The sequence below is a fragment of the Canis lupus genome, chromosome 1, assembly GCF_003254725.2.
Source record: "Canis lupus dingo isolate Sandy chromosome 1, ASM325472v2, whole genome shotgun sequence".
NCBI lineage: Eukaryota > Metazoa > Chordata > Mammalia > Carnivora > Canidae > Canis > Canis lupus.
The window spans coordinates 39,798,378-39,824,152 of NC_064243.1; the positions used below are offsets into that span (position 1 = coordinate 39,798,378).

The 25,775-nt window shown below is 44.2% G+C and overlaps 1 protein-coding gene across 2 annotated transcripts in view; it reads left to right on the forward strand.

The window, feature by feature from the left end:
- The window catches only part of UST (uronyl 2-sulfotransferase), a 291,863-nt gene that overhangs the window by 175,914 nt on the left and 90,174 nt on the right, over positions 1–25,775 (forward strand). For both annotated transcript variants that reach the window (XM_025422524.3, XM_025422523.3), the window contains exons 4-5: positions 1,509–1,588; positions 11,397–11,550. In XM_025422524.3, the coding sequence (XP_025278309.1) occupies positions 1,509–1,588; positions 11,397–11,550 (234 nt within the window). The remainder of the gene's footprint in view (positions 1–1,508; positions 1,589–11,396; positions 11,551–25,775) is intronic.

Sequence of the window (25,775 nt, forward strand, 5' to 3'; positions counted from 1 at the left end):
ATAGTTGAATAAAAATAATCCAGAGATCTAAGCATGATGTGGTCTTTCTGTCAAATATACACACAGTGAAGAGTTATGTGTCTAGGGCAGATATGCTCAGATGTCTTTGGCTGTGCTTCCAAATCTGTAATTCTGTTTGCTAGGTCCATCAAAAATGAAAATCTACATTGTGACCAAGCAGGAAGTTCTATTACCAAAAACAAGGTCTGGGACATGCAGGGGGATTGCCGGGGGTACATAGAGGATAAACAACAGATAAAGAGGCAGGATTCAATTTCCTTTTACGCTCCAGCTGGAGGACAGACAGCCCATTACTTACCCACGCCTGCCACTGATGAACAGAGCACAGGTTATGAACTGAAAGTCGTTTACTTGTAAAATTCAATTTCATTTCTTTAAACAATCATTGTGAGCGTGAATGTCTAAAGGTTTTAGACCCGAGGTCCTAGTGTAACAGTCTGTAATGCAGGTACTAGTTGGAGCTAATGCATTCAATAAACATTTATTGAGCATTTCTGTATGTGTTAGCCCCGTGCTGGACATGAGGGACCAAGGCAAAGCTGGGTTTTCTGTCCTGCTTGACACAAACTGGGATTTCCAGACTCTGGTTTTATTGTTGCTGCTACTAAGGCTAACACATAAACGATCACCTTTGTTTCAGCTTTTTCGATGGACTAGTACCTAAAAGATGCTGTACTGCTGATGCACATCCCAAGTGGCAATTTTCAGGGCACTCTTAAAAAGTTCCACTGTGTGTCAGTATTGACAGGGCCAATTAGAAACTCAAAGGAAAATGGAATTCAGGAAGTCAGGGAGTCGTAAGAATGCTTGGAATTTCTAACAGATTTTACTAAACATTTTCTGTATCATGACATGTTCCAGAAGACCATAAACGTTAGTTTATTCTCATATAAACTCCTCTTTGCCTTGCCGATCACTGCAAATAAATACTTCAGGTGACCACCCACCAGAACCCCAAGAAGTTTTGGGTATTTGTGTCCCTGTAAAATATTTGCTTTGTAAACTTTTGTAATCAAAGAGGAAAATCATGAGGTGTTGCCTCATTTGATTCCTACTGTTAAATTCTGCAGAACTGGTTTCCAATATTTCTGTAGATCTCAGTAATATCATGATAGAAATGCAAAATAATGTTTAATCTCTTGTCTTGGTTTGACTTTTAAAGGAAGGGAATAAAGACATTTTTTTTGAACTTGCGTTTCAGTACGGCCACACACTGAATTCTCCAGTTAAAATGACTTAACCTGTCACATTGTTTTCATGGTAGCAATCACCTAAATTAAATATGGGACTATAATTTGGGTAGCAGTTTTAGGCTTCTTCAACAAGAAGTCTAATGTAAAGTTCATAGATGCTGCACAAAACACAGCTGTTTGGCCCTGGTCCAAGAGGTAATAGCGAGGATAAAGGAGTAGGGAACATAACCTTTAGCTTAATATAGTTTGGTAAATTAGATCCTATATATGCTAATTTTGTACTTTTTTTAATAGATGGAACTGATTAAAAATATAAGTACTGCCGAACAGCCCTATTTATTCACTCGACATGTTCATTTCCTCAACTTCTCAAGGTAAGATATTTTCCAGCTTAATGGTTCTTTCATTTCTTTTTAGTACTTAAACTCCTTCTAATGAACAATTATTTTAGAATCTACTTTCCTTTTCAAGGTGGTGTAATTGCCCCTGAAAAGACTCTTTAATCCATTTATTATTGCCGTGGAGGGATCCAAATTTGAAATATTTGGACAGAAGCTTCATTTCTCTCTAAAATACTAATCTTAAATCTCTTGAAAACTTGAAATAATGTTAATGCAAAGCCATTTGACCTGACAGTTCCATTTTAAAGAAAAAATCGGGTAGGTATTGAAACAAATAAACTAAGAGGCAAGAGATGGGTATGTGAACAGAAATATTTCATTGCACATTTTTATACAATTGGAACCCACACAGTACTCTGGGAATAGCTGAGTAGTGGAGTCATGTGTCTTACAGGATCCAAAACGTGAGCACTGGCCTCTCTGCCTAACTTTTTAACACCCTATTTGATAATTCTAAATCATGCACGTTTGACGCTGATGGGGGGGTGGGTATTTTAGAACTCTGTTTTTTTCTTCAGGGACCTTCTGATCATAATGTAAATCTTCAAATTTAGGTTTTTAGACTCTTGATCTGCTAAGTTGCTGACTTCCAGTTCTGGGCATTCTTTTCCTCCTTTAGCCTGACTCCCCTTGTCACTGTGCTTTACTATAAATCAGCAGATCTCAGATTCCTGCTCTCTTCAGGCTGGCCCACGTCTGTGTTCATGGTTGGTATGGGCTGCCAGAGCCCTGGGTCTAGCAGCAGATATGCTGAACAGCCCGGGACCCCTGGGCCTCCCTCCTCCTCCAACTGACAGGCACCTGCCTTACTGCTACAGTTCCCCTGGGGATAACAGGACCTCACAAGTCTGCAAGAGAGCAACAGAGGTCCTGCTAGCTGAAGCTGGCCTAATGCCCAGCCCCCCTCCATCCTCCACCCCCACCCCCCACCCAGGGCCAGACGCCCAGAGAGGCTGACACTCAGAGAAAGACAGGGCTCCCCTGAGTGTTAGCTGCTCCAGCAGTTCACATCTGAGCTGCTCAGAGTTGGCTCAGTTGCCCTGCCACAGGATGCCTAACAGTCTAGGGACTGGGAGGAGGTTTTAGCCTTCAAAGGACTTCCCTGCTGTGCACCAAGCCCTGTGCAAATCAAGTATAAAGCGAGATTCTGCAGAGCAAGTTATGGAGCAGCAAAGAGAAGGTGCCACCTTATCTTTAAAAGCAAGTTCCCGGGTAGCCCCGGTGGCGCAGCGGTTTAGCGCCGCCTGCAGCCCAGGGTGTGATCCTGGAGACCCTGGATCGACTCCCACGACAGGCTCTCTGCATGGAGCCTGCTTCTCCCTCTGCCTGTGTCTCTTCCTCTCTCTCTCTGTCTCTATGAGTAAATAAATAAAATCTTAAAAAAAAAAAAAAAAAAAAAGCAAGTTCCCCCTGAGATTTCCCCACCTACCTGCTAACCAGAGTTCCCTTGGACGGTGAGTAAGTGTAGAGAACACCTGCAGATCAACCTCAGTGACTCAGTAGCCAAGTGCTTTTCCAACCACATTTGGGGAGTGGCTTGTGACTGGATTGTCTGGGGTATGCACCCTGCCTCTCACTTCCAGTCGGCCAAGAACATATAATTAGACATAACTAGATAACAAAGTTATCTTGTTAACTATTTCAGGCATTGTCTTATAACTTGCAGAGAGCAAAGCATGGCCCCCCTGACCCTTGCTTTTCTCATGAGTTTCCTTCTGCATCACCCCTGACATCCTCTAACCTCATGATTTGACTCTTCTTGCTTCATGGGTCAAATTCTTACAATCAAAACAAATTGCAATGTAACGAATTTTAATAATTGACTCAAGACAGTATGAATCTCTAATGAGAAGCCAAAGTTAGTACCTTAATTGAGTCAGCAGAGCTGAGCACAGCATGGTAACCATACTTTATCATGGCCTCCACTATTGAATACATGTCTGAGAATTGTTCAATTTTGATCAATTTCATCATGAGAAAGAATTGATAAGTACCTTTGAGAAGACACCACATCTGCAGAAAACAGTATTGGCCTGGCTGCCAGGACCTCTAGGTATGAGACCTTCCCACTGACCATGACTCTGGCTAGCAATTTCATCTTTGGGTGAGGATGGGAGGTCTCTATTTTCCCATCTATAAGATAGGAACAAGTCCTGCCCACTCCTACCTTGTAGGGATGCTCCAAACATGTGAATGAAGGAAAGCCCTTCAACTTCCCTTCAGAGAAGAATATTACATATATGCAAAGTGGAATTTATTTTTTAAGCGGAAGTCATTTTATTTGAAACAAGTCCAGACATATATTGACTATTATGCACACTTAAAAAAAATGTGTACCAAAACCAATCATTCTTAATAAATAACAGCAATTTATCCTTGAGCAAAATTGAAACATATATTCCTATATTCCTTATGAAGGAGATTGTTATAAGTAATCTTTCCTCTGATATATCCCAGTAACGTTTTTTCTCATACTTTCCTGTTTATTTTCAGCTGCAATTACTGCATCACTTTTGATTATTTTGTTTTTCCATCCAGGCTGTGTGTCTATTTGATTGTGTATTAGGAATGATACACAATGTCTTTGACAACTGCTTAGCCTTAGAAAAAATATTTCCTTTGTAGTTTTTAGTTGCAGAGGTCTCTGAAGTGCTCTGCTGCTGCTTCCTAAATACAACTGGCACGATATTACAGAGTGGCATTCAAGAGCATCTCTATAGAAGTCTCACTCTGAGCCTCCAGTTGAGTTCCTGTCCCTGGATAGCCTGGCAGTGTCTCTATAACCTTGAGGGCAGGGTTCAGCTCATGCTCATTTCTCCTTCATCCATTCCATTTTGTTCAATGAACACATTTTTTTGTACTGAGAACCCTCTATCTTCTGTACGCCGCTCCAGGATGGGGACCTTCCACAGCGAACTAGAAATATTTTCCTTGCTTTTGGGGAAGTGTATTTTTCTTCCATTAAGGAAGCATGGCAACAAAGTGTGAAGGACTTTAGGAGCAAGGGTCTCGGAGTCCCCTCCAGGGGAGATGGGACGTGGGACGTGCCCTCCCTGGAGGAGGAAGTGTGGAAGGACATTCCAGAACAGAAGCCATTGCTGCTGGAATATGAGGGACAGACCAGTTTACACAAAAGGGAAGGGTGCTCATTGCACAGGGACAAGCATGAGCTAAAGCCAGTCAATGAGAAGGACTGAAAGGAATTCGTAGGTGGGAGCCCAGGGGTGGGCATAGTAAAAAAAAAAGGATGGCAGTCAAGAGTTTTAAGCAGGAAAAAGGAGACACTGGCCTGAGCAGCTCTGGTCCTTTACAAAGCTCATGCTACCTGCAGGAGCAATCTCATCCTCTCCTGCCATCCTACATGCACAAGGCTGGGGCTTCAGGTATGAGACATCCATGAGCATGAATGGAATGACACACTGAGCCTTAATACTTTGTGAGATTGTGTTAAATCCATTGAACATGGTAAGTTAAAACACCAGGAAATGTCTTAGATGTAAATGGCAAACTGCGTATACAAAGAAAGCCCTCAGCATATGATCACAGAAAAACCATTAGGTTGGAACATGTTAAGAGGGCTTTCCCATGCTTTTAAAAATGAATTCTATATTTTGAATTGTAAGGCAAAGACATAATAAACTACTCTGAAGAAACCTAACCTGATCATTGCTGACAGCCATACAGTTGGCTTGGTTCAAGATAATGAGGTTTTTAAGAGAAGAATTGATACTGTAACTTAATATTTTTTGTTGATATTTGATTTCTAATATTCATACATTCTTAACATGCAGCAAGACACTTGCTGGTGAGCGGAATATAAGAATGGAAGTCTCACCTCTCTCTTTATAGGTTGCACACATAAATGTTCTGAACTTCTGAAGCGTATGGTATTATACTAAAACAAATTTCCCATTATTTCTTTTCTTCCATTAAGTACAGCATTTTTATCTAGAAATGTAGACACTCTGAGTGATGCAAAATGCTATCCTGTGAGCTTTTGGTGATTCGAAGGCTGACTTGCTTTACTTATGCATCATCTAGGCATCTTGCTCTGTTCTTCTTTTCCCTAATTTTAGACCTACAAGGACCATTTCACCATATCCAGTTTTATTAATTCAAACATAGGAAGCAAGAGAGATGAGACCAAACTGGTATTTTTGTCATTGTTTTGGAAAAGGCTTTGTGCTAGGGGAGATAAACAACTCTGAACCCAGCAGAAATTTCAGGCCAGTTGGGATTTGTGAGGATGTCCACAATACTGCTCTTTTACATGGTTTTTGACCTGCTTAAAGCTTTGAGCTGGACAAATATTTTCCAACTGGGCTACCTGGAGAATTGAGTCCGAATGACCTTAACCTAAAAGATGCTACTCTCTGTTGTGATGTTTTAGGAGGATTTTTAATATCTGTGTACTCTGGTTTCATGTGTTCGTTCCCAGAGCTAACTGAGATAATTACAATTTTTGAAAAAGTTCAGCCTCTCTGCATCATCGAAATCTCTTTAAGGGAGTCTCAGATCCACCCACTGCAAAGACTGTGACAGTTCAATTTATCTTCCCTTCATCCCTGCTCTTTGTTTGTTGGCTAAGTGTTTTGGGGTGGGGAGGGGAGAGGAGGCAGTAGCTTTCCAGCCTAGAGTCCCCCTCAAGCCCCACTGACATCTTACAGGGAAGACCCTGGGAAGGTCTGGTTGGGAGCACTGCGAGGTCACAGTACTCCAGGCAAATTACAGCACATATCAGTGTGCTCAATTATTTCAAACTACCGTCTCAGAGCCCTCTTTCCATGGCATGCTATGTTTCTCATACATGACTCCCTCACTCTCCCTCCCTTCTGCTGCTTTTCCTCATTTATCTCACATGGTGGCTCCAATGCCAACACAAATTCGCAAAAGCAAAACACTTAAAAATAAATCAATCACTGGAGAAGCAGGCAGGGCATGATATGTAAGGGGAAGCATTTTGGACACTTGCTCTCTTCCCTTAATATGAAGCCTTCATGACTGGTGTGAACAGAGGCTGCCCTCTGATGGCACGGTTTAACAAAACAAATCAGATCTGAGCTGATGATGTAATTCGGTCAGGTTCCCACAACTTCTTTCTAAATGTTGACTTTACATTCTCATTAGAGAAGCCATCCGCTTTCGTTCCATGCCTTGCAAATCATTTGTAATGGTGCCAGAAGTCTCCATCTTTGAAGAAGGCATCAAGAGAAAAATTGCTATCAGCAGTTGGTGGATACTTTCTTTCCCGCCTTAAATGTAGCCCAAAAGTTGGATTTTATTCTGTGTAAACGCTGCTGGGCCAATCTTGGGGAAATGGCTTTCTCTCCCTCACTTTCCTCTTTCTCCCATGTGGCTGCTGCTACTGGCCTATTTCTCCCATGAGCCCACCTACCTGCTTTGCTGGCCTGTTGAAGATGAGTATCATCTGACTTTCCCTGAACCTACCTCACAGTGCATGACCAGCAGCCTTTCCCCTGGTAGAGTCATCTTGTCTCCAAGTGGGAGCCCTAATTCCCTGCTGCCCCTCCTTTCACCCCATTTGTCTCCACTTTCCACTCAGCATATGCTTCCACCTCTCTTCTTTCAGGACATGCCACAGAACAGAGTCAGTTCAGTCTCTTCTGCTTGTGTTTTTGTGAAGTGAGGTCCTAACCAGGGCACCAAGAACCCAAGTCCCACTGTCTCCGGTTGTGATGATAGAGGGTGACGCTTCCACCCCATTCTGGCAAAGGACCAGGCAATAAGCATCCCTTCCTTGGCCTCTCTTCTTCCTCCCCAGGCAGCTCCTCACCCTGTCTCCCAAAGAAGCACATCCTTTTCCCTGATGGCTTTTCTCTTACTTTGGAGTGTCTCCTCCCTTACAGACAAGGATCAAAGCTGGGCCTCTCACCCTGGGGTACTTGTCATCTTTTAATGTAGGTAACAACACAAGGATAACCTTTACTTTTAGGTCAGAGGCAAAAGAAGATAATGCTTTCAGTAGAGTGGAAATTGCCAGGAGGCAGTTGCCAAGAGGAAGGGATTGGGATGATAAGAAACCCACAGAGCTTGGGTTTGGGATGATGAGAAAGTTCTGGGGATGGATGGTGGTGGTGGTGATGGTTGCACAACAGTGTGAATGTACTTACTACCACTGAAGTGTACACTTAAAAATTTTATGTGCTGCATGTTTTACTATAATTTTTAAAAAGACATACTTTCAAAAAGTATTCTCAGCCCTAGAAAACAGGGAGGACAAAATAATCTTAATTCCCTAGAATAATTTTGGTCATAAGTCTTATTGTTTATGCAGTAATATTCTAGGGAATGTATCATCAGCAATTTGATGAAAGTATACCAAAAATTCTTACCCATGTGCTTTTTGCATAGCTATCGGAGAAACAGCTCATGTTGTGGGTTAATTGATTAAGTAGTAATGGGGGGCAGATATGGAAGAAAATCCTCAGAATGAGATGTTTAGGAATGCATGAGAAAAAATTAGAACCATGTAGTTATGATTCCAAGAGAATTACATCCTACTTTGGATCTTCATCTTCTCTTCAAAAAACGAAAATAAAAAGAATATGATAAATTTGCAGAGGGTCGGAACGAGACCCATAGGGGTGATCAAAGAGTAGGTAAACGTGACATGAAAAAAAGTCAAAGAAATTGGAAATACCTGCTACTTTGGGATGACTTAAAAGAGAGCTTCAAATATGTAGTCGCTGTGGTGGTGAGCAAGGGTCAAAAGAATGTGTGTTGAGGGAAAAACAAAATATGGCCTGACTCCTCTGCTTTAGTGTGTATGCACGGCACAGAACTTGTCCACCATTATTTAGAGTTGAATAAAGACCAAATTAGAAGTACAGACTAAAAAATAAAAGGAAATAAGTCTAAAGATAACTGCTAATAAAATTTTCAAGAAGAAACACACACAAAAGAATTTAAGGGATTTAAAATTGAAGCTGAAAAGGCTAAAAGTTTTTTAAAAAATAAAAACATAAAGAGAAGACAATTCTTTATGTTGAGCGGGTCAAAGAAAAGAAATGCGCATAAAGGAAGATTTAGGAGTTTTGGCTGGGGGTACCAGAGACTCCTCAACTATCAGGTTAGCTAATAGGATGGATTTCATCTGAAGCCTCTGGAAATGTTCTCTTTAGAGCTGAAAACATAAGGTAGAGTGTCGTGCTGTGCGAGTTTGGGTGGGAGAGCAAAGCATTCTCTCTCTAACATACAAGCAGCAGCCGCAGGTTCAGGGGATGAAGAGACCTCCTAAAGTGACTAGAACTAAACATTGTGAAAGGAGGAGAAATGGACCCTGAGAGAGGGTGGGATGAGGGGGGGCATTTGTTTCTCTGGGACACATGGGTGATATTCTGGCCTCTTTTGCATAACTGACATGGCACCCTAATTTTGGTAGTTTGGGAGTGTCCTAGAGACACTCTAGGGAGCTCTGTGTCCTAGAAAAAGGACTGGGGCCGGGAGCCTGAAACCATCATTACTGTCGATTTCTGGAAGTGGGGAGAGATATATGAGACGTCTCTCTACAGTTAAAAATTTCGAGAGAGTGCCTGTTACATTATCTGATACTTAACAGTAAATTTCTAAGCCATCTAAAACTTCTGTTTGGGAAAATTATTCTGGAAATCCGGCAATGCACTACGGCGTGCAACTGGAAGCAGGTCATCCATGCTTAAGAAGCCTTGTGGGTCCTCAGGTCTACAGCCTTCGGAGGAAGCTGGCTGTGACCATACTGGAACTATCTCACCATGGGAAGCTGTGCACTGATTCACATGATTGGGCAGTTCCACTAATTAGCAGTGATAGTCATTCTTCCCATGAAGATACAAGTGGAGTTGAGGTTTTTTGAAGCATGATGCAGTTGCTGAGGATTTAATTGCATTCACATCTGTTCTGCATGCTTTGTCTTCCTTGATCCTTAGCTTTATTACTTTAGTTGTTGCTTATTATAGATATGAAACTCCATTACAAAGAAGAAGATACAGCCAGCGTGGTAGTGGCTAGCTGGTTTGGCCCAGGTGACTTATGAGACTAGTTAGTTCCCATGCTCATCCAGCTGTGTGAATGTCACCTGCATACATCCGGGAATTGACAAGGTTCAGATTGGCAGGCTAACCTTACAAGCAGCATGTTTTCCAAGGTGGAGTAGTCCAGAATGTCATTCGTGCATCCCTGTGCCTGAAATTCCACCCCTGGAGAGTCATTCCTTTTTGTACCTTTGGATTCTTCTCTCTGAAGGTTCTCTTTCAAAATGTAGATAAACTGAGGACAATACTGTGTGAATTAATACACAAAAAAGGATTGGTTGGTGGCTTGTTAGGTCTACTTTCCTCTACAGCAGAGCCCTGTGGTAGCAGCAGAAACTTGCCAACCTAGAAGCATACACCCAGGCATTCCTGTCTTCAGTGGTTGAGCACCTATTGTGTGCCACGCACTGTGCTAAGTGACATCGTTCCCCACTCTAGGAGGCCACAGTCTGATGGGGGAGGCAGTGCACATAGTGCTGGGGAGAGGGACTGGGACACGGCATAGTGCTGAATTGCTGAGGGATATGATTGATTCTGGGCTGGGTTTCGAAAGGTGACAGAGTCAGCCAGCTGAAGAGAGATTGGACAGGGTCATGTCTGTTTTCTCTGAGCTCCCTCTGACCCCTGATAGAATGTGGAGGCATTCTCATCAGAAGGTCATGGGGTCATCGGGTAAAAGGAGCTGTGGGTCCCTCAGGAGGTCCCCAGAGTGAGACCGCTGTCCAGAGCCTGGAGTGTTCCCCCAGGCCTCTCAGGGTCACTGCTTCCAGGCGGGTTGAAGAGAAGGGGGAGGAGTCCTTAAGAACAATTCAGCCAATCTCATCATTCTGCCTTGGGCCGGCCTTGCCCCCAGTCTAGCATTCAGAACATCTGTCCAAGCCCTTTATGGAAGGCATTAAAATGGAACACCTAGGTATTTGTTTTATTTTTATCTAAAACCAAAGAGCCATCACTTGAGGATAATTTTACTGATTCTTGTTGTGTTCATAATGTCCCTTACCTTACTACTTCTCTCAATTCTCGAATCTTCTCTCTATGGTTCAGAGCACAGAATTCTGGAGCCAGACTGCCTGGGTTCGTTTCCTGGCTCAGCCACAAATGACTCACACTCTCCCTGCCCCACATGTAAATGGGGGTGATTATGGTTTCTGCTCCGTGGAGATGTTGTGAGGCTTCTATGAGTTGGCCACGAAAGGCGTTGGCAACAAAGTGATTTAATAAATGCTGTGTGTCTTTAATAAACCTTGGCTAATATTACCCACTTCCTGTAGAGCACCTTATCTGAGACTGTTTGAATCAGAACAGAGACTAGGCACCGTGTCACCCAGCGAGGGAATCAGAATTTATCAAACATTCTGGGAGGGCCGACCACCTGCCAGTGTGTCTGTGCCAGACCCTGGGAATACAAAACCCAGCACAGCATGCTCCCGCCCCCAGGAACTCACAGCCTAGTGAGAAAACACGACAACATCTATAGCTCGCTGCTGACAAATCCAGTCTTTTGCATAGTGCCGCTCGGCCAGCAGTGCTACCAGACTCCCAGCAGGTACCTGCACAGGCATTTCCTGCACAAAGTAAAAGGCCGGTCAGGAAACACCGCTTGCAGTTTACGCGGTTCACTGGTCCCTTAGGGGATGGGGTCCTATAATGCTAATTTAAGAACTAGAGGGGAAACAGTGTCTGAAGGGGGCTTTATTCTCCTCCAGGACTGATGGGTTGTAACCAGCTCTGTGTTTGTGTGCGTGTGCTAGGTTTGGAGGAGACCAGCCTGTCTACATCAACATCATTAGAGACCCCGTCAACCGGTTTTTATCTAACTATTTTTTCCGCCGATTTGGAGACTGGAGAGGGGAACAGAATCACATGATCCGCACCCCCAGCATGAGGCAGGAGGAGCGCTACCTGGTAAGTCCTCTGGTGTCCTCAAGAAGCGGTCCCTCCCCTGCCCTGGGCCCACCCCTGGAAGCTGGGGAGCTCTCCCTCTCCTCCTTCCGTGTGGTGCTCCCGTGGCATTTCTGTGGCACACTCCCCAGGGAGGAAGTTTCTGCCGGTGAAAAGCTAATTGTCCCAGATGACCCAGATCCTGACAACATCTTCTCAAATGACTTTCTAACCTTGTTTTTCTTGGTTGGTATTTAGCATTAGGTTTTAGAGCCTAGAGCAGAAATAACCCTTCCTAGGCTAGCCTGACCAGCACTAGTGTCGTTTAAATGTGTTTGGGAGTCTCTTAGAGGGTCACGAAGTGTTTTCCTATATAAGGGAGTGGTGTTTTCAGAGAGGATCTTAGATTCCATAAAAGATGTGGGCACAAGTGTGACCGTTTACAGGTCACCTGATGTCAAGTCTGGGTTCTTGCCATCACAGCACAACAGAATCAGGCCATCTTGGCAGCGACCATCTGATCTTTCTGCACCCTGTTTGGGGACCCTCAGCTCCATGGTGGTGTTAACTTTGACCCCAGTAGCTGTTTCCATAGTGCAGAGTTAAGAACAAAACCAGAGGGCTGAGTTACACATCTTTCCACCAGCACCAGAGCAAAAGTACATTTCTCACCTGTTTGTGGCCTAAATTGACAAAAACTTGCTGAGTAACTGAGAGCCTGTGGTGAGGAAGTGGAAATCATAGTCTCTGTGTTGGAGGGAGCCTATTGGGGTCACACAGACCCATCCTGGGCTATCAAGCACAAGCAGAAGGAGAAGAAGGTAATGAGGGGTCAGTGTAAATCTGTTCCCAAGGTGGGAGAGTGAGGCAAAGCCGGAGCCCACTGCTGCCAAAGCCAGAGAGCATCCTTGTAGCTAAGGAAAAGTGTTGTTTCTCACAGGTCCAGCCAATGACCAGACTTCTCTTTCCTCATCTAAATTTTTAAAATGCAATAAAAGTATGTGTTTGGAGGATGGGAGCATTTTGGATGTTGTCACTTAATATGCCTTAAAATCCATGAGTGGAGTTGAGAAAACTGAGATGCCTAGAGGTTGTGTCTTATCTGTTGCAAAACAAGTCACTCATAGAAGGGCCAAGACCAGAATCTAAGCCCCGACACTCACCATTGAGGATTTGTTCGGCTACCTAATGCTTTAATGAAAAGTATTTTTCAAGTGGCTTTTTATTTTTTTTGAAATTTTGATGGCAAAAGCTCAAATTTTTTTCTTTAAACTACATGTTATAAATATGGCTATATAATTTTTATTCAGTGACAAGTACATTTTCAGGGTAGAGAACCACTTACCAGTGATTGTAGGCAGGCCAGGTCCAAAGACTCGGTAGGGGGTGGGGGGGTCTCCGCAGGACCAGCCAAGAGAATCCTTGGCATGATGCAGGATGGAAATCAAATGCAAGCCAGCAGGAGGTGAAAGCAGAGTTTATTGAAGATATATAGAAACAGAGATATAGACGGAGCGTCCTAGAGACTTGGGAAGGAAAGAGGGACTCCTGTCTTTGCTTGGAGTCTGGGGTTCCTGTTGGCGATTATGGTCTGGTGCATGTGTCCTCTCAGACCTCCAAGAACTGGTCAGAACAAGACAGGGTCCAGGTGTCCTTCATAAAACACTTGTTCTCTGAAGCCAGTGGTCTTGGCGTGGAGATATCTAGCGCCAGTGCTCTCGAATGTGCACATGATGCCTCTGCTTGGTCACTCCTTAGATATCATCTGTTGTGCCAGGAAGCTCCAAAGATAATCATTATCTCTTTGTCTCTTACAAGGAGGACATACCTGAAAATAAGACATGTATAGGGAGGGGTACAAGTCCTAGCAAGAATGGAAGCTAGAAAAGAAGCAAAGGGGGAAAAAACCCAGCCTTTTCTTTCATGGGGTCCCTGCAGTGGGTGCATGTGTGGCTCAATCAGAGATCAGCCGGGAGAACAGTGTGGCTGGTGTAGAGTGAGGGGTGGGGACAGGAAGGTAGCAGGAGGTGAATTCAAAGAAGTAAGGGTTGGAGACATCAGATCATATACAGCCTGTGAGTCCCTCCAATTTCTCTAAGTGAGCTGGGAAGTGACCTGAATGACCTCAAATCGAATACACCTTCATCAGTGATTCTTTGTCTTGAATCTCAGTGAGAAAGCCTGAGCCCTTCTCCCAGCAGGGGACATGTCATCCCATCAGCCTTCAGATATCCTCAGCAATTCTCCTCCTACTTTCTAGGAGTCAGAACCTCCCTCCTGCTCTAGACCTGTATCTGGCAGATCCCTGGATGCTTTCCCTGAAAGTCTTACAGGGCTCCTCACACTCAAAGTTTCCACACAGCTCTATTGAAAATGGTGTTTGTGGGATGGTGACCCCAGAGTTACGCAGTGCACAAGCTACACAGCTGTACAGGGAGGTCCTGATGTTCTCCCTCTGTGCTCTCAAAGTTCTGTGCTGGTAATATCATCTCTCTGGGTGATATAGTGTCTTGACTTCTCTCCTCCCAACATTCTATAAGCAACTTAAGGACAGGATAGGACCAGAGTTCCATCTATGTCCTTGGCACCCAGAAGAGGGGCTGAAATATTGGAGGCCCAAATAGCATTCTACTTACTAGATGACAAACACGTATTAATAAGGAAGTAGAGGGCAATTCTCTAGGTTTTTCTATCATGTTTTTTGCCATCCTGTAAGTCATTGCACATAACATACTCTTCACACAGTCACACACACACAATAAGTTATAATCATTAGCAGAGAAATTGTAAACAGGAGAGAAAAAAAATAATGCTTTAGTTTAAAAAAAAAAACAAAACAAAACCATAGAGTGGGGCACCTGGGTGGCTCAGTGGTTGAGCACCTGCCTTCGGCTCAGGGTGTGATCCTAGGGTTCTGGGATCAAGTCCCACGTTGGGCTCCCCACAGGGAGCCTGCTTCTCCCTCTGCCTGTGTCTCTGCCTCTCTCTCTCTGTGTCTCTAAAGAATAAATAAATAAAACATTTTTTAAAAAAAGCATGGAATATTGAAAGTTGGTAGTTAAGGCAAGTCTTCTATGTTTGAAGAGCAGGTTATGTGCCTTTATGGTGTGATTTGAGAGATTCTGGGGAAATTTCCCTGCCTATAATTCTACCCTTAGAGATTTGTAGGGGCCCTCTTTCCAAATGTGAGCGCTGTGTCCTGGGAAGGGCCTGTGTCCGATGAGCTCATGTCATTCCTTGGCAGGGCCCCAGCAGGAGAACACTGGGCTCCCCAAAGCAACAGAGGGAGAAATCAGGGGAACAGGGAATCCAGAGGGGAGCCCAAGGGACACGTGACTCCTTCATGACCTGGCCCCAGCCTGACCCAGTTAGAAGACTCTTTTCTTGTTCAAAGGATAGTTTGTTTATTTGGAAGAAGACGATCTATTGCCTTTTTTTTTTTTTTTAATAGCTGAAACTTTTTATTTCATCTCTTGGTCCATTAAATCCTTGAAATAAAACTGCCCCCTTTCAGAGCCTGTCCTCATTTTGGCAAGCCTGGGTGGTCAGTTGTTTGACTCAAAAGAGGGTGTTGTTTGTGTCTCGGTGGGGTGTATGGCAGCTGTGAGGAGACCGCTGTCCCCTCAACGAGGCCCTCCCTGGAGGCGAGGGCCTGAGAGGGGATGCGCAGCGTGAACCCACACCCGAGGAGGCAGGCGTGGCAGGCCACCCGCTCAGGGCTGTGAGATGAGACTTCTCTCCGAACACTGCACGCACGTAGAGTCACGGGGGCTGGCCCGAAATGGGTCTACTGATGTACCCACATTATTCCAGATCTTAGTGCTCAAAGCCATTCACTTTATCCAGTTGCCAAAAATCAGGCAGTTCTGCTCCTGGCCCTGAGCCTTGCAGAGCTGCTTAGCATACAGCTGAGAGAGGGCCAGGGCCTCTGAGCCTGCCCAGGGGGTGAAATAATATCATCTTGTGATGCTGGGCGGTTTGGAAGAAAGTGAAAAAGGTTAAAGGGATCATAGGATTTGCAGGGTCCCTGGAGGTCATAAGGAAACTCTTGTTTCACAGGTGTAGGAATGGGGCCTGTGTCTAGGGGTGGGTCAGAGGCCCTGCCAGAAGTAGAAGCCTGGCCTCCCAACTCCACGGCTGTATTGTTGGATCACTTGGACTTTAGGTTTTACTTCCTGCATGGTAAAAGGAGAGGAGGACTGGGCTGGGCCAAGTCCTATGCTTTTTGTGCAAAATCATTTTGTCTGACACATCTTTACAAAGACACAGCTGTTATAACATTTTTTCCCCCCAAAATATTCAAGCATCTTATAGCTATTTCCCATTTTTCTGGAAACAAATAGATTTTCTAGAAGTTTCTATTTCTTTCCAAACCATGCTTCACTTGTATCCGCCAAAAAAAAATTTTTTTTAGATAAATTATTGCTATAATGGATACAAATTCAACTTATAGCAGCCACGCCATGAAAAGGCAGTTCTCTTAGGCTCATTTTTCTTTGTCCAGAGTCAGAAAATTGGCTGCCCAGTGCAGTGGTGGCTACCTTCTTTTTTGGTTTTAGAATCATACAGTGGGACAGAGCTGAGTGCAGGCATACTTGGATGCATCCCAGCACAGGAGACTCTTCTCCAGCTGGAGTCCAGGCTCTTTTATTTCCAGGGTGAGGAGATACCTGGCACTCTGAATGCAGTTAATGAAAGAATGAATGGCTGCTAATGAAAAACAACTATTGTGATTTACAAGCAAGGGAGAGCATCTCATATTTGCAGAAACCACTTTTCCAGTTGCTGGATTTCCCTGCAAATGGATTTCCTGCCCTGGCATTTCCACTCAGTTATACGTGTGTGATTTCTGCTTGCTGTGTGCCTAAAACCTGGCCTTAGAAAGTTTCATGGTAAAGTGTTGTGTGGAGAGATACCAGTTTTCACTTTCAAACTCCAAAAAATGTCAAGTTGGACTCCTTACCCCAACTTATTGCAAACTCACTAGATGACCCTTCCACAAGATGATCTTCCATTTGATGAGTGGGGAGAGGAAGAGAATTTTCCCAGGGAGGAAACTGCCTCTGTGATACTGTTTATACGGCTTGGCTGTAAAGCATGGAAAGTAATGCATGTTTAAAAGAAAAGATGCATAATTTACAGCTTCTTAATTCATAAAGAATTCAGTGAATCATGTTGGCCCCATTGGATTCTGGAGAAGTCTGAAAACCGGCCAGCGTCAGCAAAGGTTTTCAGAAAGCTATGCATTTTAATTTGCTTGAAAGTTTTGAACTCTAGACGTCCTATATCTTTGGAAATGTATATGTGAAATACTCACTTCTGGAAATTTCCACTCTGTCCTGACCAGCTGAGGCTGTACTGTGAATGAAACCTCTGGTTTGCCTCTGTCTCTAAAGCATCCTTTTTCTTAAAGAAAGAAAACAAAGGAGAGATTGGATGATCTGCTTTTTAAGTATTTCGATAAATATGTCTTCCGAATTTTTGAAAGTAAAAAAGTAATACTCCTCCAGCTAGTTCACTTTGGCTTGTGATTGCAGTTGGAGATAGCAGACTTGCTGGGTGACCCAGCAGTGATAGAGCCTCTGTAAACCTTACTCTTCTCGTACAGTGGGGACATCTTGCCCCCTTTGTCCATATCACAGGGTTGTTGGGAGAATAAATTAAACATTATACGCAGAAGTGCTCTGATAGCTAAAAGTCTCCAAAACATGTTTTAGCATTGATGCTTTCATTCCCCAGGCTCTGTTCATGGCTCCCAATGCCCTAAAGGGACTACTTCCCCCGAAGACAAGGGCTGCTGTTCACATGTGGCTCAGACCACTCTGGGCCTTGTCCTGAGCTGCGAGATCCACCTCCGCCAAGGTCTCAAATGGCCCCACTAGGCCCCTTCCCCACCTCCGCCGAGATCTCAAATGGCCCCACTAGGCCCCTTCCCCTGGGAATCTGTTTCTAAGGAAACTGGTTCTCTTTGTGTTCCCAACAGCTGGAGACACATTTCGATCCCAGCCCGCTGGCATATATTTGTCCTGTGTTTATTTTCTTGAAAACCCAAGCAGCTACGGGCACAGGGTAGTAAAGTCACAGAAGCAGTGGACTCTCGGCTCCTAGGGCATGGAGAGGAAAGGTGTGCCAGGACCAAAAGGCTCCTGTGTGCCATGTGAGCCATACAGAGGCACAGAGGACAAAGGAGTCCCCACTTGAGAGAAATGTTCTTGAAATCCATTTGTTCTGAGGTGTGTCAAAGGCCGTGATGAGCATTGTTAGAATCAAAGACACTTCTGGGGTTCAGCAGTATCTGGAGTACCCTGGGGGGCTTCCAGCAAGCAGAGAGGATGATGGGTGCAGGGGAAAGAGAGGCAGGGGAGTTGAAAACAAGAAGGGGCCTCGGAGAAAAAGCCGTCTAGGAGCATTGTGGGGGACAGAACCTCCAGCTGTGGCTCAAGATGCATCAAGTAGCCAGAGCCTGAGTGTGGCGTGGAGTGGATTAGTGTGCTCTCCTCATGTTAGCTCACTCCTCCTCCAACATCCCCTGCTGTGGGTATTAGCACCACCCTTCAGCTCCCTTTCATAGGCTTAGAAGGCCAGCCCTGAGAGGCTGCGTGGATAGGGTTGGACTCTGAGCACGAGGCAGTTGTGTTAGGTCACTTGGGTTATGTGACGCTCAGATCCACTTGGGTTGCCCCAGGGAACTGGGGCCAGGGGAGCAGAAACGTGATTGTGAGGATATGTCTAGTGATGAGGACAGAAGAACCACCACTGCCAGCAAAGACCAGGACGTGCCCTGCAGAGCCCAACCCATGGGAAGGGCAAGGGGCAGAGTGAAGCCCAATCTTACGGTGGGACATTAGAAGTGGCTCAGAACTGGAGCAAGACCTGGCCACCAGGTCATGTTGGCGCCAGGTTGCCCAGGGGCTCCTAGCTCCCTATTCAGCCATTCGCTCTCCTCTCCCCAGCATCAGTGGCCTCATCCACGGCTCCCACGGAGGTGCCTTGTGTTTCTCTTTAGCTCATATTCAAGGCCCTGAGTGACCCCAATTTGTCCAGTTGGTCACTCCATCCAGCTGTCTCATATGTCATGTTTGGCTGCCCCTGACACAAGTCTCTACTCTGGTCAAGGGGGTAGTCAGATGGATGGGGCAGGTTGGAGCACCTGCATGTAAGCTTCCCATTACTGCTGTGACAATTTACCACACACTTAGTGGCTTCAACAACAGAAATTCTGATTCTACATTTCTAGGGTCAGCAGCCTGACACAGATCTCACTGGGCTAAAATCAAGGTGTTGGCAGAGCCACATTCCATGTTGGAAGTTCAAAGGGAAGACACATTTCCTAGTTCATTTGGGGTGGACAGAATCCATGCCCTGTGGTGGTAGGATTGAGATCTCATTTTCTTGCTGGTGATCCAATGAGCACCATGCCTATTTTCTAGAGGCATCTATGTTCCTTAAAATCTAATCCCCTTTTTCCACCTTCAAAGCAACCAGTGGTGAGTTGGGTCCCTCATTTGCTGCAAATCTCTCTTTCTTCCATCTCATTCCTCTAACCCAGCTGAGGAGGGTTCTCCACTTTGAAGGATTTGTGTGATTAGATTGTGTTCACCCAAATAATCCAGAATAATCTCCCCATCTCAAGGACTGTAACCTTAATCACATCTGCAGAATCGCTTCTGCCACATAAGATACCATATTCACAGGTCCCAGGGATTAGGGTGTGAGGCCCATGATTCTCTCTGCCACAGTGTCACCAAGGACTGAGAGGAGTGTGAAGGTGATGTGAGCAAGACAGGCATTTGAAACTTGACCCATCCCATCCATAGGTAGGGGCCCACATCTGCTTTCCACTGTAGCATGCTGCCATGCAGTGACACCAAACAATAGCCTCCCTGCTTCTGGTCTGCAAAATCAAGAGTCCAGTCATATATTTTAATTTTTCTCCTACTAGTTATCCATTCATCTGTCCATGCATTCATTCATCATTCACTTATTCAACAAACATTGGTAGTACTTTCTGTATGTCAGGCACAATAATAGAAACTGGAGATAAAATATTGAGCAAAAATAGAGTCTGTGTCTATACTCATAGAGCTCAGAATCCTATAAGTGAGACAGGCATTCATCCCCAAACCACACAAATGCATGCGAAGTAGTAAATGCATCACATGCTATAATGCAGCCACATGGCCCTGTCCAGGCATAGAATGGGGGCCCTGGGCAAGTCTGGAGGTCAGAGATGGTTGACATAACCATCTGAAGGTAAAAAGAAGGAAGAACATCCAGATATAGGGAACAGCACATGCAAAGGTCCTGTGGTAGGAAGGAGCACAGTAAGCCTAGGGGGAGAACGAGGGATGCTAGAGCAGAGTGAGCACAGGGAAGAAAGAAAAAGCTCAGTCTAGTAATGTGGGGAGGCAGGGGTCAGGCCCCATTAAAGAGCCCCGGGAAGACACTCAGGATTTAAAACAAGGTAGCCATATTTACATGGGATACTGAAATTTTTACATTTAAAAAAACAATAGCTACAAAACACAGAGTACAGAAGGACTCCAAGTATGTGGATAGACAAGATGGTTCAAGGCTAAGTGCAGAGATCCAATTGGGAGATAAATCAAGGAGCAAGTATTTATGGAGTACTGCCCATGCACAAGGAGCAGCTCCAGTTTGGGGCAGGGGTGGTGATGGGGGAGCATTTACAAACAACTGTAAAAAACCTCACTGTCCTTCCAGTTGTTAGGTGCTTGGCTAGCAACAGAAGAACCAAGCTTGAAACTTCACCACCAGCAAGGAGAGAGGTAATAGCTCAGTGCAGCAGCACCAAAATTGTCATTGGCTGGGACGGGTTTAGTTAGTAAAAGAATGATGCAGATACAGCGGGAGAATCCAGGTGAGGAAGGTAATCTGGGAGAGTTCGGGTCACTGGGGGAGGCTTCCTAGCCCAAATGGGAGCTCAGTCTTTAAGGATGGATGAAGATTAAGGCAGAAGTAAGGGTCAAGAGGACCATAGGAGCAGAGTGTTTGTGCAAAAGCCTGAGAGCCTGAAGCTTGCTCTTTGGTGAGCTGCACAGCTTGGCTGGAGCAGAGGGTTTAGGGAGGCGAGGAGCTTTGGGACAGTGCAGCAATTCTCCAGATGGCCTGGAGCAGGGGAAGCAGCATGCTTTCCTGATGGAAGGTCCCACCAGGAGCATCAAACCCAGGGGCCGCCAGAGCACAGCCAGGTGCATCCGCTGGCCACCTGTCAGCTGAGCTCATCTACTCCTGACCCCGCCCCTCATTGTAAGTCGGTGGCCCCTGCAGCTGTCTCCTCACTGGGGGCTGAGCGCTGCACTCCTGCCTGGGCAGTTGGCTCATATTCACAAAGGTGATGGTTCTCAGCCTGGCCACTCATTAGAATCACCTGGGAAACTTGGAAAACCTAGTGAGACCTGCCTCCCACACCCAGCAATTCTGGTTTAATTGATCTGGAGTGCAGCCTGGGCTTTCAGATTTGTTGAAAGCTCTGGAAGTGATGCCAACATGTAGCTAAGGTTGAGAACTATGGAAGGGTAATAACACACCATCCATTCTTGGCTGTATAAGCAGGAGCTGTTCTCACTGAGAGACGCACCTCCTGAATATCTTCTAGAGTCTTACTTTCTGTATCCTCTGCCCATTTGGAAAAAGCTATATTTGCCTTCCCCTTGGAAATGTTTCCACTTGTAAGGCTTTTAAACTGGCATGTGCAAATAAATGTCATTAAAGAAGTTTGATGGAACAGTGCAAGGTTGTATTTATGCACACTTGCATATGTGTTGTCAGGCTTTCTTCTAAGTCGACGTGGGTAGGGCAGCCCCAGTGGCGCAGCGGTTTGGCGCTGCCTGCAGCCTGGGGTGTGATCCTGGAGACCTGGGATCGAGTCCCACGTCGGGCTCCCTGCATGGAGCCTGCTTCTCCCTCTGCCTGTGTCTCTGCCTCTCTCTCTGTGTGTCTATGAATAAAGAAATGAAATCTTAAAAAAAAAAAATCCATGTGGGTAATATTTATTATACAGAAACCAAAGAGTATATTATACGTACATTTAGTATCTCACTTTATAGAGCCCTGCTTTAGGCAGTAAAACAGAGAGTGAGCACTCTGATGAATAAAATATTTTAGCATGAGGACATCTTCACTAACAACTCTTCAAAGAGACATGTGTCACTCTTTAAATGCCACCCAGTTTATACAAATACATGTACATGCTAAATAAAAAGACATGGGTGAATAGAACTACACTTTAAATGCAATCAGGAAATATTCTTTAAAATAATGTGCCCTAAAAGTAGTCAGGGCACTTACTATTCGAAGAAGTTATGGGGTGAAGTTTTATATAAAGTGAAAAACTAATGGCTCAGTTGATCTGTTTTAACATGTAGAATTTCATACCCTACATTTGTTTTTCGGAACCCGGTACATCTTTATAGTTGTCCTCAATTTGCTTTGCCAAATTGTAATATTTTTTTCTCTGCCCCATCGTTTTACATATGCAGCATAAATTCCCCAAAGGCAGGATGACCTCCAAATGTGTTCTTAAAAATATTTTGCAAAGTCTGAAGACAGACAGGAAAAGTAAAAGTGTAAAACATCTAAGAGATTCATTGGAACCTCAGCTTGAATTCTAATTGCAAGTACTTATGAAAATGTCAATATTAACATGAAATAGCTGGCAGTTTTTCTAATAAATGTAAATTGAATTAGATGGTGTATAATTGGAAAAATGCTTTGCTTTGCTCAGGCTCTCTCAAAACAAGCCCTAGAATTTGTTAGCTGTAGAGACTGGCCCTCTAATGGCTGGAAATAGAAGGACAAATACTTTTGACTACAAGAAGGATAGAAAGTAAGGAGAGGGCATGGCTGACCATTTGGCACCATATCCAGGCCCTCTTCCCAAAGCTTGGGACATGATGTAGATGTTACTGTGAGTATATTCTTTAAAGAGGTGACAGGGTACCTGGGTGGTGTGGTCAGTTAAGCATCTGGCTCTTGGGGATCCCTGGGTGGCTCAGTGGCTTGGTGCCTGCCTTTGGCCCAAGTCATGATCCTGGAGTCCCGGGATCGAGTCCCACATCAGGCTCCCGGCATGGAGCCTGCTTCTCCCTCTGCCTGTGTCTCTCCCTCTCTCTCTCTGTCTATCATGAATAAATAAATAAAAACTTAAAAAAAAAAAAAAGCATCTGGCTCTTGGTTTCTGCTCAGGTCGTAATCTCAGGGTCATGAGATTGAGCCCCACATCGGACTTGAGACTCTCTCTCCCTCTCCTTCTGCCCCTCTCCCACTGTGCACTCGTGTAGTTGGCGTGCACATCCTCTTTTTCCCTCTCTCTCTAACATAAATAAATAAATCTCCTAGAAAAAAAAGGGGGGTCAGTAGGGACTGAGGAATGGTGAGCCAAAAGCATACAAAGTGCCTTGGAGCTTCAGGGCCATCTTCAATAGAAGCAGGTATAACAGATGCTGCTTTCCTGAAATGCAGCAGGAAGGTGAAACTTACCTCAAAATACTAAAAATATAAATGCCTAGAAAACTTATAGAATAAATAATCAAGCCTGGAAATTGTGATGGTCTTAGCTCTAATTAGTTTTGCAGAACACACTTAACAAACTACTTCAGTTCCCTTTCATGATTGACTAATGAGTGTTGCAGACAGAGTAGAAGTTTTACCAGTAAATGTGGCTTGGTGGGAATTTGATAGGAGGTTTGATATTCTCCCACATGACATTTGCATTGATCTTCAGGAACGCAGCCAGGAATGAATGGAGCAGGTGTGTGTGGGGTGGGGGGTGGGGGGGTGAACTGGCTATAAAATCGTGCAACCTGTAGGCACAGACCACTTTTTCTCTGGCCCTAGGCTCATGAATATATTCGTGGTTGAATGAAAGAACTTTAACCAAAGCCTACTCAATTTCATGACAAGGAACGCTTTTTACAAACAGCTCTGAATTTTATTTGACAAGGTAAAAACACAACGGAATTGTATCAACATTCAGCTCAGTGTGTCTATACTCATATCCTTTTGCATTAAAGAGGAAGTAAGCTGATAGGAATTTATAGGAAGATGGCTATTGCCATCTTGCAAGTATGCATCTTTGCCACCTGCAGAGTTTTAAATGCTCACTTCCAGTTTTTGAAATAAACCCACCTCTTAGATAAGACTTGGGAAAGAATCAGCAGATGTATAAAAGAGGGTTAATCATTTTCAGCAAGTGACAGAGGAATCATTGATGACGATAAAATATCAGATATAATGATGACATTCTCTAGCTGACCCCTATTAATAAAAACCATGTGCGACTAAGAAAAGTGACCTAAACCAGGACACTAAGATTAATCTCAACCAAATTTGATGGCTGCTAGGCTTTATTTCTCCAGGAATGATTACTCGGTATGGATTATCCTTATTTTTTGCTTGTTAGTATGTATTGCTTCTTAAATCCATCCAGTTATTTCATGGTTGTATGTGTCTTATATTTTTAACTAAAATGTAATTCTCTAAATGACAGGACATAATCCCCTCTTTTCATCTTAGTACATCACAGCTCTGTGGCCAAGACCCAGCCTAACTTTCAGTACTTACTTAATAACAGCTACAAATGTACACAGAGAACCAGTGACATTTCCCTTTCTTCTCCACTTGCAATAAACTTCAGTGTATTTTGGACACCTATAATGTGACAGGCACTGTGATGGCAAGCAAGCTGTGGTAAGATGGGCATCTGTTCCTACTTCCTGCCTCTACCACACACAAGACACCCTGTATTCCACTATTAGTGAATGAGACTCCCATCTGTTCAGTCACCCAAACAAGAAACTCTGGAGTCATCCCTGCATGCTTTCTTTCCTGAACCCCCCAACCCATGTGTAATTAGCCACCAACTTAGCCTATAGTCCTCCTGAAAGCAGAGCCTGAGGCAAGGGCTTGGGTGAAGGGTGTGGGGTTTGAACAACCATCCCAGGAAATGAAGATACTGGAGAGAGAAACAGGGAAGGAGGGAAGGCCAGTACAATGGTGTGTTCTCACATTGATCTCTCCCCTGGAAACCAAGGCTCATGCCTGCCAGGACTCTGAGGACAGTGCAGAATTTGCCCTAAATTCTTCTGCGGGGAAAGAACAAGGGGAGCATTTACCCATTGGTTTCATCCTTTGTTTTCAAGTTTGCCCCTTAACTCCCTCACATCTGGGCTTTGCATACATGAGTTCCAGGTAGGTTCCTATGGGTGCAGCCCCAAGAACAGAAAGCAAGGGATGTGGCAAGCTGCCGAGGCAGAGTTGCTCTCGTGTGAATCTGTGGCTACCACAACGGCTAAAGTAAAATTGGCCATGAGAATGGGAGGTAGGGTGCAAGAGTGTCTAATTCACCTGCCAAGCCCGTTGGTTCTTCCTCTTTGTCCACTTTCAGATCAGCCTCCATCATGGGTCATCAATAAAGCCCTCATCATTTCTTACCTGGATATCTGCAAAAGCCTCCTGGGCTCAATCAACCTGTCTCTGGTTCATCTTCTTTCAGTCCATAATCATAATGTCCAGTGTGCAGATCTGACATCATCATTCCCCTGCTTACAACTCTTCTAGGTCTTTCTGTTCCCTAGATGTAAGGGATTTTATATCTATCAATAGTACAATAATATCATTATTTAATCAATGAGCATCATAACTGCTTGTGAATCTACAATTATGTCAATAAAAAAAACTTCAATGATTAAAAGCATCACAAACCAACAGAGAAAGGATAGATTAATCAGTACATAGTATAGGAAAAAGGAAGATGAGAATGAGCCTGGTTCTGGGAAGAGGATGCAAGAAACATGGTTTGATTAGATTTATTCAGGAAAGCAAAAGTCAAAGTTAGATTGATACAAATTACTGAATGTCTTAAAAATCAGAGAAGAGACTTTAAAATTCATCACAGAAGGTAGGAGTCACTAAGCTTCTTGAGCAAGAAGGTAAATAACATGGTGTAGAAACATGTGCTACACTTAGACTTTCTTCACTCTGAAGCTATTTAAAAAAAAATTCTCATATTTTGTTATAATTCATATTTTTTAAATTAAAGTCTTTGATTCATCTGAAATTTGTCCTGCTGTCAGGTATAACATATCAATCTAGTATCTTTTCCCCCCAGAGAGCTAACAAATTATCCCAACAACTTTTATAGAACAATTCATCTTTTCCAAACTGAAGTGTCACTTTTAGTGTATAATAAATTCTCGTTTTTGGAGGGACCTGTTTTTGACTTTTAA